This window comes from Tinamus guttatus, unplaced genomic scaffold (genome assembly GCF_059628265.1).
Source record: "Tinamus guttatus ecotype Peru unplaced genomic scaffold, ASM5962826v1 Tinamus_guttatus_pri_ptg000803l, whole genome shotgun sequence".
NCBI lineage: Eukaryota > Metazoa > Chordata > Aves > Tinamiformes > Tinamidae > Tinamus > Tinamus guttatus.
The window spans coordinates 115,952-131,269 of record NW_028289337.1 but is presented as its reverse complement, the minus strand read 5'-3'; the positions used below and the strand labels follow the sequence as shown (position 1 = coordinate 131,269).

The 15,318-nt window shown below is 38.4% G+C and overlaps 1 protein-coding gene across 1 annotated transcript in view; it reads left to right on the top strand.

The window, feature by feature from the left end:
* PIGG (phosphatidylinositol glycan anchor biosynthesis class G (EMM blood group)) overlaps nt 1-15,318 on the top strand; it is a 75,300-nt gene that overhangs the window by 1,048 nt on the left and 58,934 nt on the right. The window contains exons 2-6 of the mRNA XM_088537520.1: nt 826-1,031; nt 2,783-2,992; nt 4,432-4,620; nt 6,088-6,229; nt 8,185-8,397. Coding sequence (XP_088393646.1) covers nt 826-1,031; nt 2,783-2,992; nt 4,432-4,620; nt 6,088-6,229; nt 8,185-8,397 — 960 coding nt within the window. The remainder of the gene's footprint in view (nt 1-825; nt 1,032-2,782; nt 2,993-4,431; nt 4,621-6,087; nt 6,230-8,184; nt 8,398-15,318) is intronic.

The following is a 15,318-nucleotide window of genomic DNA, read 5'->3' as shown; positions in this document are numbered from 1 at the left end:
TTTTATAAATAACCATACCGGACATAAATAAGCATATGGTGCAAGTCTGCATATAGTGTTACAACACGTGCACAGTGTATGCCTTTGAAGGCTTGTAGTCTTGTGCCCTGCTCCCTAATACCTTGACTTACCTATGAATCATGCTGTAGGAGGGAGTCAGTGTAATTGCTTATTCAGAAGCAATCTAGCATTGGAATAAAAAGCGTGCTTCTGAATGCTAGATTTATATAATCAACATATAACACATAGCATATAATATATACTGAGAAGTTGACAACAGTGTTTTCTGAGTAGGGATCTGTGGGTAGAATCCAGTCCACTCTCATTTGTGTCCCTCTGCCTTTTTCCTGATTGAGGTATAGGACCAAAAATTGCTGCTGCAAGGGCAGAATGTCACCGCGGACCACCTCAGTGCCACTGAATGGTTGCTGTGACAGCCCTACACCCACATTAAGGATATCTGTTTGCATATATGTAGTACAGTGTTTTCTTTGTTTAGTTTATTATCCCTTCTAATATTTTTAAACATTCAGGTTAAAGAATGTGGGTTTTCTCTCACAATTTTACATAGTGCATTTGCTTTTTATTGTGCATGCTTGATTTTTCTTCCTACATGCTCTGTAGGAATTATTATTTGTGTCACTCCTGTGCTAGACGGCCTGAAAATTCCCTTTCTTCTGATTACTTCAAATGCTTACCATTGTTTGCAGCTTCTCCCCTTTTGAATTTAGCACTCATTTCTGTGATGAAGTTGTTCTTTAACTTGTATGTAGCAAATATTAAAATCTGTTGACAGCTTTATGTGTTTTTCTTGTTGTTCCTTAGGAATGGTTTCTAACTGGACAAAAATTCCACCACCACTTTTCAAAAAAGTTGTCCTTGTGCTGATAGATGCTTTGAGAGATGACTTTGTGTTTGGACCTAAAGGTAAACAGTTCATGCCCTATACTACACAGGTTGTTGAGAAAGGGACATCCCACAGTTTCATTGCTGAAGCAAAGCCACCCACTGTGACTATGCCTCGAATTAAGGTAAGCCATTTGTTTCACTTTGGGGTTATTTCATACACCTTTAACTTTGAGAAAATTGGAAAGACCTGGGTCTTGCTTGTGTTCAGAGTGGCATAAGGAGCAGGTTTTCCGTGTTACTGCTGATTTGTGGATAAATTTACTCAGGAGAGCATGCAGTTTAATGTTATTTTTCCATGATCTACATGTGCTGTTTGTATAAAAGTTCAGGCATCAAAGGAAGCTGGTAGCTTCCACTTAAAAAACACTTGGTTGTAGGTGTTTTGTCCCTTCGTTTGGTAGCTCCATGCTAGGAAGGTCTGTGAGAAACATCATAAGGGCAGTTAAAGCTGTAGTGCAAATGATCAACATACAAATGGGTGCATTAAGAAGAGCGTCTCCAGCAGGTCGAGGGAGGTGATCCTGCCCCTCTACTCAGCCCTGGTGAGGCCGCATCTGGAGTACTGTGTCCAGTTCTGGGCTCCACAGTACAAGAGGGATGTGGAGCTGCTGGAGAGAGTCCAGCGCAGGGCCACAAGGATGATCAGGGGCCTGGAACATCTGCCCTATGAGGAGAGGCTGAGGGAGCTGGGCCTGTTCAGCCTGGAGAAGAGAAGGCTGAGAGGGGATCTAATCAGTGTATATAAGTACCTCAAGGGAGGGAGTGCAGAGGACGGTCATGGTATCTTTTCAGTGGTGGCCACTGATAGGACTAGAGGAAATGGCCGGAAACTGAAACATCAAAAATTCCATAGGAACTTAAGGAAAAATTTCTTAACAGTGAGGGTGACAGAGCACTGGAACAGGCTGCCCAGAGAGGTTGTGGAGTCTCCTTCTCTGGAGATCTTCAAAACCCGCTTGGATGCAGTCCTGTGCCACGTGCTTTAGGTGTCCCTGCGTATGCAGGGGGGTTGGACTAGATGATCTCTAGAGGTCCCTTCCAACCCTAAGCATTCTATGATTCTATGATTCTATGATTCTATGACATAGTCTTTTCATTCAGTGGAAATAGTAATAGCCTCTCGGTAATCAAAAATATGCTAGTTTCGTCTATACAAGAGCATTTTTGAGCATTTTTGCTAGTGTTTCTCATGGCTCCTGTACCTTTTGCTAGGAAATCTGGTGTGGCATACATATAAAACCTCATAGGGATGCTTTTGCAGAGTGTAAAAAGAGAGTTATGCCAAGTTCCAGCTAACTAAAAGATAAACCATGGCTGTGTCATTGGCATGCTTGGTCATTTGGGCTTCTTCATGCTGGAGGTGAGTGATTCACTCAATGAGATGTCACTGCTGGACATTTTGTGCATTAAGTAAGTTGAGAGACAGTGCTCTGGAGGTTGGGAAAAAAACCTTGTAACTCCTGCTAGCTGGACTGTGTTTTTCCTGGGAGTCTTGCTTACTGTTTTGTAATGTCCTACACTGTTGGCATAGTGTTAAAACAGTTTACTTGGGTGGTTCAGGCATTCGCTTGGTGATTTCCTTAACCCTACAGGTAAATTTCAACTGAGATATAAAGGGTTTTTACTAACTACTAGTTAGGAAAGTGTTATTTTTAACCTTTTTAAAACGACTCATGCTGTCTGATGCCAGAAATCAGAAGGCAATAGAATGATATGGCCTGAGTTCATACGTTCTTTAAGTCTGTTGTGATTCCTCATTGAAAATGTAATCTTTTTACACTCTTCATTACTTCATCTTATTCTATCATTTTCTTCTAAGCACCCTTCTTCTGGTTTATGTTACCTAGGTCTTGTCTTTTCTTGTTTTACCTAGGCTTTGATGACTGGTAGCATACCTGGTTTTATTGATGTTATCGTGAACCTCAATTCTCCAGCTCTTTTGGATGACAATTTGATATGGCAGGCAAAAACAGCTGGAAAAAGAATGATTTTCTATGGTGATGATACTTGGGTTAAATTGTTTCCGAAGCATTTTGTGGAGTATGATGGAACAACATCTTTCTTCGTGTCAGATTTTACAGAGGTGAGAGGCTTTTTATAATCGCAAGTTGAAAAATGACTCCTAAGAGAAATTAAATGAATAAAAATATCCTTTTCTTTTAAATATGAATTTGACAATTCAATAGAAATTTGAGTTTTGGGTGTGTATCAGTTGGCATAAGAGCTGTGGGAAGTATATAAGTGATGCACATAGTAAAGAACTCCCTGACTTTTCATAAACCATCGCATGATCTACTCACAAAACTTGTTCTGGTTGCAGATTAGACCATCGCTTTGTTTAATCTGTGTTTCCAGTCTGTCACATTTGTATTAGTACTGACCATTTTTAAAAGGCCAAATACTATACAATCTGTCTTACAGGCATACAGCTGTTGCATACCTTTTGTAGTTCCAAATGAATATTGTTTCAATATATTAGCAAAGAGGGAGCACAGAATGTAGATGAAGAAAACTGTTAAAACTCTTTTTTTTTTTTTTCCCCTTGGGAATACTGAAAGAGTAGATTGTTTCAGCAATTTCAATTTGCATTATGGACCTTAATAGCTTATAAAACCTCAAGCCATTAACCTGCTGCTACTTACATAAATATGTTATTACCACGTTTAAAGAAGTAAATTAGGCTTATATGGGGAGTGGAAGTCATTTTTGCTTGGTTACTCTAATAAGGGGTTGTGAGAATTCAGCATGGTTTGGAAAAATGTGAACATGATCTTTGGTCAATGGTTCCATAACTCTCAAGCTTTTTATGCACTCTTTTTCTTTTTGAAAGTTTATTAATTAGAAAGCTTTGATAATAGTTTAAACAGTTATAACCAGAGTCAACAAGTTAGTATTGCATTTGAAATTCTTTAAATAATTTTAATATCCAGGGAGAAATGTGTGTGCAACTAAAAATGTGTTATCAACCTAAACAGAACAGACCAAATAGGCCTTAAGTAGCATTGAACTAATCTTTGTTCTTTTTTGATAGGTGATCAGTGTTTTTTCCCACAATAAATAAAATCTGTGTTTACACGTTAGCAAAGATTTAAGATGAAAGAGGTGGAAATGTTTTTTCTTTCTATGCTTCCAAACTCCAGGCAGAGGCTGTTCACTTCACTAACATCATTTGAAGTCAAAAATCAGTAGTGCAGAATACGAAAGTGACTGAATGTATTTTGAAACAACTTTCTTAAAAGTATCTGTGGAAGAATCAACAAACGATTTTTTTCTTGCTTGCATGTAATCTGACACTTCATAGCCAGAAGGGAGTGAAATGGGATAAAGAATGTGTTTTGAGAGACAGAATTTCTAACTCTGCTTGGCACTGAACTGATCAGATTGAATTTTTCTTTCTTTCAAATTTGTGAGTGACTGGAGTCCTCACCAATATTTTGGAACCTTTTGGGTAGTACAATTTATTCTTTCCTTTCTATATTTATATTTTTGTTAGCTTTCAATTGTTTCCCTTTCATTTGTGAGGTTGATGATAATGTTACCAGGCACTTGGACAGAGTGTTGAAGAGAGAAGACTGGGATATCCTAATATTACATTATCTAGGACTAGACCATATTGGTCATGTGACTGGACCAAACAGCTCATTAGTGGGACCGAAGCTTCATGAAATGGATAATATCCTCAAAAAGATTCATATTTCTCTTCTTTCAAAGGTAACATATCATGTTCTTGGATAAAATCTGATATTTGTCGATTAAAATTGAATTTATATTCATTGAAACCCTTTGCTCGAGAGTGATAGTTTACTCCTATGTCAGTGAATATTCTGTTCTTCCCCTTCCCTTCCTTTTCCAGAATCTCTTCTGAACAATTGTGGGAAATAAGCCCCCTTGTTGTGTGGGAGGAGAAGGAGAACTGGTGTCAAAATTCTGCTCTCATTCACAAATTAAAATGGTGGTTTCTATTAGTGAAATTCAGCTGGAGGAATGGGAGGCATGTATAACTAGTGATTTTCATTTAGAGAGTTATTAAGGTCTATCTAGTTCACAGGTACGGAGAAGATTGAAATGATTGTTGTAAAAAGCATTTTTCTTATGTTAAATGGAGCATCTCAATTGTCAAATCTTTTTTTTTTCTTTTTTCCTTTTTTTTTGAGTTGGTGACTTGGGATGTCAGTTCACAAAATAACCTGATTGCTGAATTACCAAGTCCTAACTCCAAGTGGCCTAAAGATTATTCCTTGAATGACTGGAGTTCAAAATAGCAGCTCATAAAATTTTAGAATTATTTTTAGATAGACAGATGGTTTCATACCAAAAGAGAGGATAAAATCCTGCTTGTGAAAGTTAAAATTTAATCTATATTATTACAGTGCTTTTGGCACAGTTTATCAATATGTTAAGTTTTCTGCAAGTTATATGCAAGAATTTATGTTGTTTTGAGAATATAGAAATGATAAAAGCAGTTCTGGATGCAGCAGGTATTGGTAAGCAGCTGGCACTGCAAGAACAGACCTCACTTAGACCTCTGTTTCTCTTTCTTCAGAAAATTGGACATCATTTGACATCAGATATGTTAAATTTCTACCCTAAAGTCACTTGAGAAACTAGAGAAGATATTTGAATATAAACTTTTTTTGAAAAAAAATAATTTCTTTAGCCTGTTTGAATTTAAAGCTCATGGTCTAATATGGAAGCATGTAATTTTTTTTTATTTGCTTTATTTGTTTCACTTGATTCTAGTTAAATCCCCTTCCTTATAATATGGTTTATGGATAGGAATGTCTTTAAATTCATGTCTGAAAATTCAAATAAACTGAAGAAACTGCATGAGAAAAAATTTTCAGCCAATGCTATTACTTCTGTACTCCTGATTTTCTTATCGCAGCGTGAGGACCTGTGTTTATTCTTTTGATCAGTTTCTTCTGGTCGTGTAGATCTTTTTTTTTATCATGCTTGCTATAGGGAAGTATATCTTATTTTTTAAAAAATAATATTTTTGTATAACACTTCACTGAGGATGTCTCTTTATCTACCCTAGATGTTATATGCCAATTAAAATATGGAAATTATTTCAAGGTATTCATATATGAATAGGATACAAATATTGAAGAACTTTGGATGTGCATTTTATTTGTTACAGTGTTGGAAGTTTTATTTTTATTTTTTTCTGAATTGCAGGAAGGAGAGGCTTCTCTGCCCAATTTACTAGTTGTTTGTGGGGATCATGGAATGTCTGAAACAGGCAGTCATGGTGGTTCTTCAGAAGAAGAAGTGCACACACCACTGCTATTTGTCAGCTCTGCTTTTGGAAAGAGAAGTGGTAAGAATCAAAAAACACCCTACTTGAAATATAGTGCTATATCCAATTCATATTAGCTCTAGAGTTGTTTGAAAATTCTTAAGGGGTGCCTCTTTCTAGCATACCTGGATTAAAACAAAAATCCTGTTTGTAGTGAGTTGTAAGTTTTGTTTTGAGTAGCCAGAGTCTTTCCTTGCCCTCCATGCTTACCTCTAGGAGAGCCAGGAGAGAGGAATAAAGGCCAGTTTCTCTTGCTGTGAATACAGGAGTACAGGCAAATGGGAGGAATTACCTTCGTGAAATGGTAAGAGATTGCAGCAGGGAAAACATGATTATTGATTGCTAAGTATCTAAGGACAGAATATTGAGGGTGAATGTATTTGCTGTATTGCCCAAGCAGTTCATTTTGCATCACTAGATTGAGTTTATCTGTTTCTGACACTTTCTACTTGCCGGAGATGACTTAAGTTAATGGGAGAGAACACTAATTGTTTGCAACAGTGCTTAGTCTCACAGACCTTCTTGCCCTCCTTATTTTAACAGGAATAAATATTTTCTTCAAAATAACACTTCCCTCTGCCTTTCAGTGCGCATTTTGCCTATTTCTGTCTGATTTCTTTGCTTTTAAAGTATGCCTGCAGAACCTTAGTTTGTTTTTCTTGATGGCTTCTGCAGCACAGCCAAAGTCTGTTTATCTGTCTGTTACCTGTGAAGCTGGTAGGCAGCTGAAACACAAAGCATTGCTTTGGGAATCATTAAGCTATTTTCAGATACACACATATAAATCAAAGTTAAGAGCTGATTACAAAGTCAAAAAAAGAACAAAGGTAAAAGCTCCCAGGTAAGTTTTTACTTTATAAATGTCTTACTGCTACTTGTTAACTGCCAGGCTACTTAAGTATTCTTAAGTGCATTCTGTAATTATCTTCTCACTGTGGTTGATACTCTGTGTTGCTTTTAACCTAGATGTGCGTTTTTGCTTTATTTAGGATCAAGTTTGTGATTTATAACGGTGTCCATGAAAATACTCAGTAGCTTGTTTCTCGTTGCTTCAGTAACCTCAATTCTAGTTTTATTCCCTATAATCCTACTTCAAAAAAACTGTACTATGGTCAGTTTGGTAGCTTAAAAGTAGTGATCAGATAGACATCTGCATTTAGTATGCCATCAGAATATTACTTGTGTTGCCTTATACAGAGATGTTTCACTCAGATTTGGCTAAATGGTAACTTGGCTTTTTTGGTATTTGGGAGTTTGGCCTTTTTTTTTTCCCAAGTAAAAGTTAAAGTCAAGTTCAAAGCTTACCTTTTAATGGTGTAAACTGAAAGGTGCTGATGCAGAGGTACTCATGCAAAAAGGATTTAGGGATTATAGATGGCATTCAAAGGTTTGAAAATAATCGCAACTGGATGTGAAATGAGAGAACTTCTAATGCTCTTAAAGGAAGCCTTGAGAGTAGTAGATACTGTGTACGGAATTTTTATCATGTTCTTGAGCCAAAACACTAAATGCTTAGATTTATGAAGAGAGCTAAGTAAAAGGATAATTGAAAAAAACACCGCAGTGTATCTAGTAAGGTACAGAAGGAACTTTTCTTAGCATAGCAATCTTAAATGAACTGTTACTTAGATAAGCAAAAACATCCTTGCGTGTCGGTGTCTGTGGGACTAGGGACTGTTCTGCTTACTGCAGTAAACTAATGAGGTCCTGCACAGAACGGGCTTAAATAACTGATTTCACCAAATGGAACTGCAGAAATTACGTCTGGGTCTTTTACCTGATATGTAGTTCTGTTTGTCTTTTATGATGCAGGCTGCAGCTTGATGCTGTGGTGGTCTCATGGACCATCTCTTTTCCTATTTGTATGGCATTCACAATGTGCTTACAGTAATTGCTATCATTGAAGAGTGGTATTTGCTGACAATTGAATTCTAGAATGGTCCTGTAGCTGGTAATTTTTTTCCCCTTGATTCTAGGTCCTTTCAGCCAACCCGAAGTTGTGCAGCAGACAGACTTAGCTAGCACACTGGCAGTAGGTCTTGGTCTACCTATTTCAAAGAACAGTGTTGGGAACCTTATATTGCCGGTTGTGGGAGGCAAGACTATGAGAGAACAACTGCGCTTCTTGCACTTAAATGGATTCCAACTTAGCAGACTGCTGCAAGAGAATACACCTGCATACGAAAAAGGTAAATCGACTAAAACAAAAAAAACTGCACTACAATATATTTACCTACTAACACGAGATTGTTTTTAATACAGTTTGGTCTTTTAGGTTCAAGAGTGTAGCACGAAACTGCAGATTAGTTGAAACTCAGTTGAAATTGATGCTCAGGGATATGACACTTATTTTACTGTTTACTTTTATCTACTCTGGCACATTGCATCTGAAAGAACATTTCTAATGGCCTGTTTTGCTGCTAACAGGCAAAAGAATAGAAGCAATAATGAAACTGTAACACAGTTAAAGAACTGCCAGTATGGTTAGGCTCAGTCCCCTCACATCTGCTGTTCATGGGACACTGATTCTGAAAGCTGTTTGAAACCTAGCACAATGAAATAGATTTTCTAATGTAAAAAGTTTAGATAATACTGCAAAATTATTTAGGATAAGCCTGTCTTTATTTCATTGGTATGTATGAATTTACTCAGAGAACCTAGAGAGCTGGGAAGCTTTACACAGAAGTGTACACATAAGTGTTTACCTGTGTGTTTGCATGTGTTTAAGTGAAAGAATAAAAGACATGAGTGAAATTGGTCTTCCCTCTTCAAAATTAGCGTTTGTTTGAGATGTGTGATACAGACTATAGCATAAATACCCAAACTAATGTGATAATTATATGTTTTAAAAAAAAGAGAAAAAAAAAAGAGGAAATAGTTGTGAAGCTTGAAGTGCTTGTCACTTAAGTGATTCATCAGGTTAGAAGTTGCATAACTGGAAGGGAATACAGAGTTGTGTTACAGTCATGAATAATTAAAGTGAATAATAATATTAACTTTAGCAAGATGATCAGTGTAGGTCAAGAATTAATTATCTTTCAACATCATGGCTGCTAATCATAATTAAACCCTGTCTGTGAGTCTTAGCAAAAACATGCAGCTTACAGCAGGGAGATGTTAATAGTAGGGCCTGTACTCCGTCTATTCTGTTTTTTTCCTACATAGATTTCTTCACTTGAAATAAATAGGTAGTGTTTCTTGTTGATGTGTTATGTATATGGATGTAGTACTGAGCACCATCTGACAGTACTTCTACAAGTGCTGGTCAAAGGGACTGAAGCTTCACCAAGCTTTAGTTTTATATCATGAGCTTTTAGCTGATTTTTGAGCAGGAACAGTTTAATTTCAACTTCTGGCTTCCATCTGATAGGTGAAATCAAAATTGCTCAGGGTGGAATCACTAATAAATTTTATGTTGCTTGATACTGTGAACTGCTGTTAGTGATCCTGCACTTCCAGAGAAGGCTTGTAAGGTAAAGCATCCATGATTAACTTCTTTCAGTAATATAGAGTCACGAAAAGATGGAACCAGATCCAAGTCATTGTAGTTTTCCTGGAGAGTCTTCAGCTAAATTCTCCACGTTGCTCTATTAATCCCTAATGTTTTTTGAGGGTTCTACGTCTGTAAAATTGTACCTTAATAGGTACTGTAAGAAACTTTCATGATGATCATAAGGTTAGCACAGAAAACGAGATGTCTTGCTGTTTGTTTAGTGCTAATTCTCATTGCTGTAGACACTTCAAGCTGTAGAAATACTAAAGGTAAGGCCGCTATGTCAGTGACTACAGCCACATGTAGTCTAAAGACATAGATGAACTGCCCTTTACTCACTTCCAAGTGAGGATAAATACCCTCCCATCCATCACATTTACAAACACAGGCACACGTGTGCGTATCTTTCATGATTCCCCTAGGCAAAAGGTGTATCTTGCAAGTCATTGGACTCAATAATCAGATCCATTTTGAGAAAGGACAAACAGGGGAAGCAAGGAGGGAAAGCTGCCCTTCGTATGTATGGGAGTGCATGGAGCTGGGAGATGGTGAGCCAGCTGAGAATTCAAGGTTCAGGTTTAGCAGCAGAGCAACATGGGTGTCCCTGTAGGTTGCCTGCTACAGACTGACAGATCAGGAGGAGGTGTTGAATGAGACCTTCTCCAGGCAGCTGTAGGAAGCTTCTTGTTCATGGGACCCCTGGTCCTCATGGAGGGCTTTAATCACCCTGATATCTGCTGGAGGGGCCACACACCAGGGCAGTTCTGTGGGACCTGATTCTTAACCAACAAAGAAGAACTGATTGGGCATGTGAAGGCTTGGGGTAGCCTTGGCTGCAGCGACCGTGAGATGGTGGAGTTTAGGATCATGAGAAAAAGAAACAAAGCAAAAAGCAGGATCACAATTCTAGACTTCAGAAGAGCAGACTTTGTTCTGTTCAGCTTGGGAAAATCTCTTTGGATACAGTCGTGGATAGAAGGGGGTTCCAGGAGAGCTAACTCTTTTTTTTTCCTAAAATCATCTGAAACAGCTCATTTCCCACATCCAGTAAATCCGTGGTGTTGGGAATCAAAGGTTTTGGGAGGCCTGTATATCCAGGAGCTCCTGGAGCAAGGAACTCCTAAATAAACTCAGATACTAAAAAAGAGGCATACAAGAAGTATGGAGGAACTGAAAGAAGATAAACAAGAAGCGGAAGCAGGGACAGGTAGGACAGGACCCATAAGGACTATGGATGCTATACAAACATGCAGGGATGCCGTCCAAAGCAGAGAAGACTTACTGTCAGTGGGGGAGGATCGGATGAGGGAACATCTAAACAAACTGAATATGCACAGTCGTGGGCAGCCTGATGGGATATAGCCACAAGTGCCAAGGGAGCCAGGCAATGTCATTGCAAGGCTGCACTTGGTAATAGTTCAACAGTCATACTGGTCAGGGGATGTTACCGAGGACTGGAAGGAGGCAAATGTCACTCCAGTCTTCAGGAAGGGAAGAAGGAGGATCTACAGGATGGTCAGCTGCACTTCAATCTCTGGAAAAGTGATGGAACAAACCAACTTGCAAGCCATTTCCAAGGATATGAAGGATGAGAGGGTCATTAAACATGCCTGACCACCCTTACAGCCTCCTATGGTGAGATGACTGGCTTAGTGGATGAGTGGAGAGCAGCAGGTATTGTTTGTCTTGTCAGAAAAGCATTGGTAATACCACTGGTATCGCATAACATCCTCATAGCTGATAAAGTCAAGGTAGAGAAATGGAAAGTAAGGTAGCCTGAAAACTGCTTGAATTGTTTGGCTCCCAGGATTGTGACCAGCCTCACGAAGTTCAGCTGGAGGGCAGTTGCTAGTGATGTACTGCAACCACTGCTGTTTAACATCTTCATTAGTGACCTGGATGACTAGGCAGGATGCACCTTCAGCAAGTATGTGCACAGTGCAGAGCTGGGAGGGCTGTCTGATATGCAGCTGGTTTCCATGCTGTTCAGAGGGATGTCAACAGACCAAAGAAATGGGTAAACAGCAGCTTCATGAAGTTCAGCAAAGGGAAGTGCAGTGTGCTGCCCTAGGGAGGGATAATCCCAGACACTACAAAGCGAAGCGCAGGATGTTGCATCTAAGTCTTTCAAGAAAATCCACCCCCCCCTTTTTTTTTTTTTTCTTGTAAGAGTGACTGAGCACAGGAACAGCTTGCCTTCAAGAGGCTGTGGAGTCTCTGTGCTTGGAGATACGCTAAACCCAGTTGGATACAGCCCTGAGCAACCTGCCCTGCTTGACTCTGCCTGACTACAAGCATTGGACTAGACAAGCTCCAAAATTTTTTTCCAACTGTATCCATTTGCTGGTTCTGCAAATGATGATTTTTTCATACTCCAGCTTTATAACTGGAAACATTTTTGTCCAAACTCTTTTTGAGATAGAGTATCTAAAAAGAAATTTTGTTTAGTAGTTTTTTCAATTTATGAATATCTGAAAATCTAAAGGTAGGTCAACAGTATTTCGGCCAATGAAATATACTGTTAGGACTCCAGAATTACATCTTATTTTTTTCCAAGAAACACTTCATTTTCTTGATAATTATAAGTCTGAGAGATAGGTGCTCAAACAGAATTTTCTATGCTTTTTGAGAAAACTTTGAGAGTGTTAAATAAGTGGTATGTCAATATTTGTCTATAATCTCTGTATGTTGAATGAGGGGCCTTTGGCTCTTATTTGTTGATCTCTGGATCCTCCTCAGATCTGAGCTGAAAATCCTTGGGCCATGCCAGTTACAGGAATTCTACATGCAAGGTGTTACTTTTTTTTTTTTTTTTTTGAGGAGAAGAAGCAGCAGAAAATAATGAGATAAACCACTCACATTTGCTGAACATGAGCTGAAGCTTTCTAATGTTATTCTAACAACAATTCTGACAGATGATAAAACCTCAGCTGAATGCTAGAAAAAATGCGTATTGCTGGAACATAAAGTCTGAAGTGACAGATACTTACAGGGATTGCCTAAGTTGCTGCTTTTCTTTTTAAACTCTTCAGATCAAAAGGAGTGTGCTCTTCTGAAGGGGAAAACACGGAATTCCCGAGAAGAGTGTTGTAATTAGATTGCATAGAGCACCAGCTATTAATACCTTGAGTATGATGATTGAGTCATGGGGAGAAAAGATTCACCCATTGTAAGTTATAGCACAATTTATACTTTAATTTTTGGTGCAATGTTCTTATAATTTTAATGCAAGAAGTTGGAAGTCAGATGTCAATTGAAATGAATCACATCAAATGGGAAGACGGAATGGCCTTACATGGTCTTTGATAACAAAACTTTGGAGTTGCTTGAGTTCAGCCAATCTAGTATTAAGAACAAACTGGAACAGTGCACACAAATATTGTGGTCTTCAGTTGTATATTAAATATACATACTTAGGGAATCACAGAGCTGAGGCAGCTCAGGAACATTTTAGTTAAGAGGATGCTTTTCACCTGAAAAATGTTTTGAGACATTCTTACAGCATTTCTTGTGGCTCGCATTTTGGCTTGTTGAGGGGCTAAGGAATCTTCAAAGTTAAATGTGTTTCAGGTACGTTAAAATATAAGGCAAATTAAAAGGTTAAATTAAGGAAACCTGAAACTCGCCTTGGTTATTTCAAGAAAAAAAGACTGAAGGTACTTATTTGAGATGTTAGGTTTTCTTTCATTAGCGAACAACACATGCAACTAAAAATGTCTGGAAGTGACGAATAAAAAGAGCTGTGAAAAATGAAGAAGCTGAAGGGAAAAGTGCTTAGAACACAGCTGGGGGTTGTGAATAACCTCAGCGTGAGGAAGGCAGCTCTAGGAAGCTAGTTATGATCTTAACATCCATCTAAACGCTGAGCTAAGACTGCTTCTTTAAAGGATAAATTAAAAGTGGAATGAAAAGTCACATGTGAGAGCAAGTTGAATGTTTTCATTAAAGTGAATGTCCACTTTTCACTTTGGAAATAATCTTCATTAGATGCATGTGTTAAAGTCATTTGTTTATATCTGACAGCTGAATACGCTGAAGCTGGAGAAGCCTCTTTCACATAGTCCATTTTTTCCTCATACTTAACCAGTTTTAAAATGACTGCTGGTTGTGACTGGAACGAAGTGAGCTTGGAAGCCCAGCCATTTGTATTGTTACAGCAGGAGATGGAGACTCAATCAGAAAATGCTAAAATAATGCTTTGCAAATAAACCATTCTGTGTCCCTGGGAAACCACCCGATTGCTGGGCAAGGTCACTTTGTATTTTGCCTTGAGTCTAACTCCTTTTGCGATTATGCCATGTCACGATACTGCATAAACATGCCCCAAACAGCCTCCGCAGCAGCTCGGAGCCTGTGACCCTCCTTGTTTTGCACTGCCTGCTTTCAAATATATCATCAGACAGATAATGGTGGAGTTCCCAAATGAAATAGGGTAGCCCATTTCCCTCATTCTGAGAGATCTTTAAATTGTTCCGGCTTTGTACCTCAAAGAAAAAAAAAGTGTGTTTGATCACCACAGTCAACTTTCACTCCATGAATAAGATAGTTTTAGTGGGCAGTGGATGTGGGCAGGTAAGTATGAATTAAAAATTCTTAAGGAAATGAAAAGGAAGACTGAGTGACAGGTGTAAACTGGAGCAGATGATGAGGAAGGAATTTGCTCAAGTTATAACTTACAATCAAATTTGCAATAGAGAAAAACATTTATTTCATAACTATGCCACTGTTGTGAATGGGAATAATTCATTCACTTGAAGAACTTGCAATAAAGTTAAAAATACCTGCATTGTGTCTTTAGTGAACAATACATTGCAAAACAGTCCAGAAGACTCTTGGCACAAGACAGAAGAAAGATGATTATCTATTTTCCTCATAAAGAGTTGAGGCACAAATTAAATCAGTTGCGAGAGGTTGTTATTTTCTGGACCATGATTTTTACTAAAAGCCTGTGTTGTGTGTCTAGGAGAAAGCATATTTACATGAGATAAGACAGTAAATATTTACTCACTGAAAAGCAAACCCTCTGACTTACAGAAGGCCCAAGCAATCCTTTCAGATTCATGAAAATGAAGGAGTGGGTATAGTCACTGTTTCATTATGAAACTGGCCACAGAGAAGCTATTACAGATTTAGGGGCATTAGTAGAATCCAGTGGTTGTCTCTTGGTGTCAGTGCTCAACAGCAGTTCCCTTTACACACTTACATTGCCAGGAAACTTAATCAAATCTATAATTTCACACAAAATTCCGAAAAATGGGCAACAGATATGTGATTGACTTGGAGCTTGTCCTTTCCTGAGTGTTTTTCATTTTTTCTTCAGGTTAAAATTCTTTTAGATGTGGCCAGGCCACAGTGAAATCGCATTCTACCAGAGGCTTCCTTCTGTAGGTCAATAACAACTTAATTTTGTCTCCTCTCTCTCCTTTCTGATTTCACCCCAGTTAACCTGTGGGCAGTTTCCATGCAATAGTACACTTGCTGAGTTTCTCCGTCACTGGCTGCATAGTCCAAATGCTTGAAGCCAAATTGCATTTTAATTGTTAACCATTAGTGCCTGTGTATGTGGCATCTTGTGCATTTCACTCCATGTTGCCAGCCAATTCTCATTAGCTTTGCA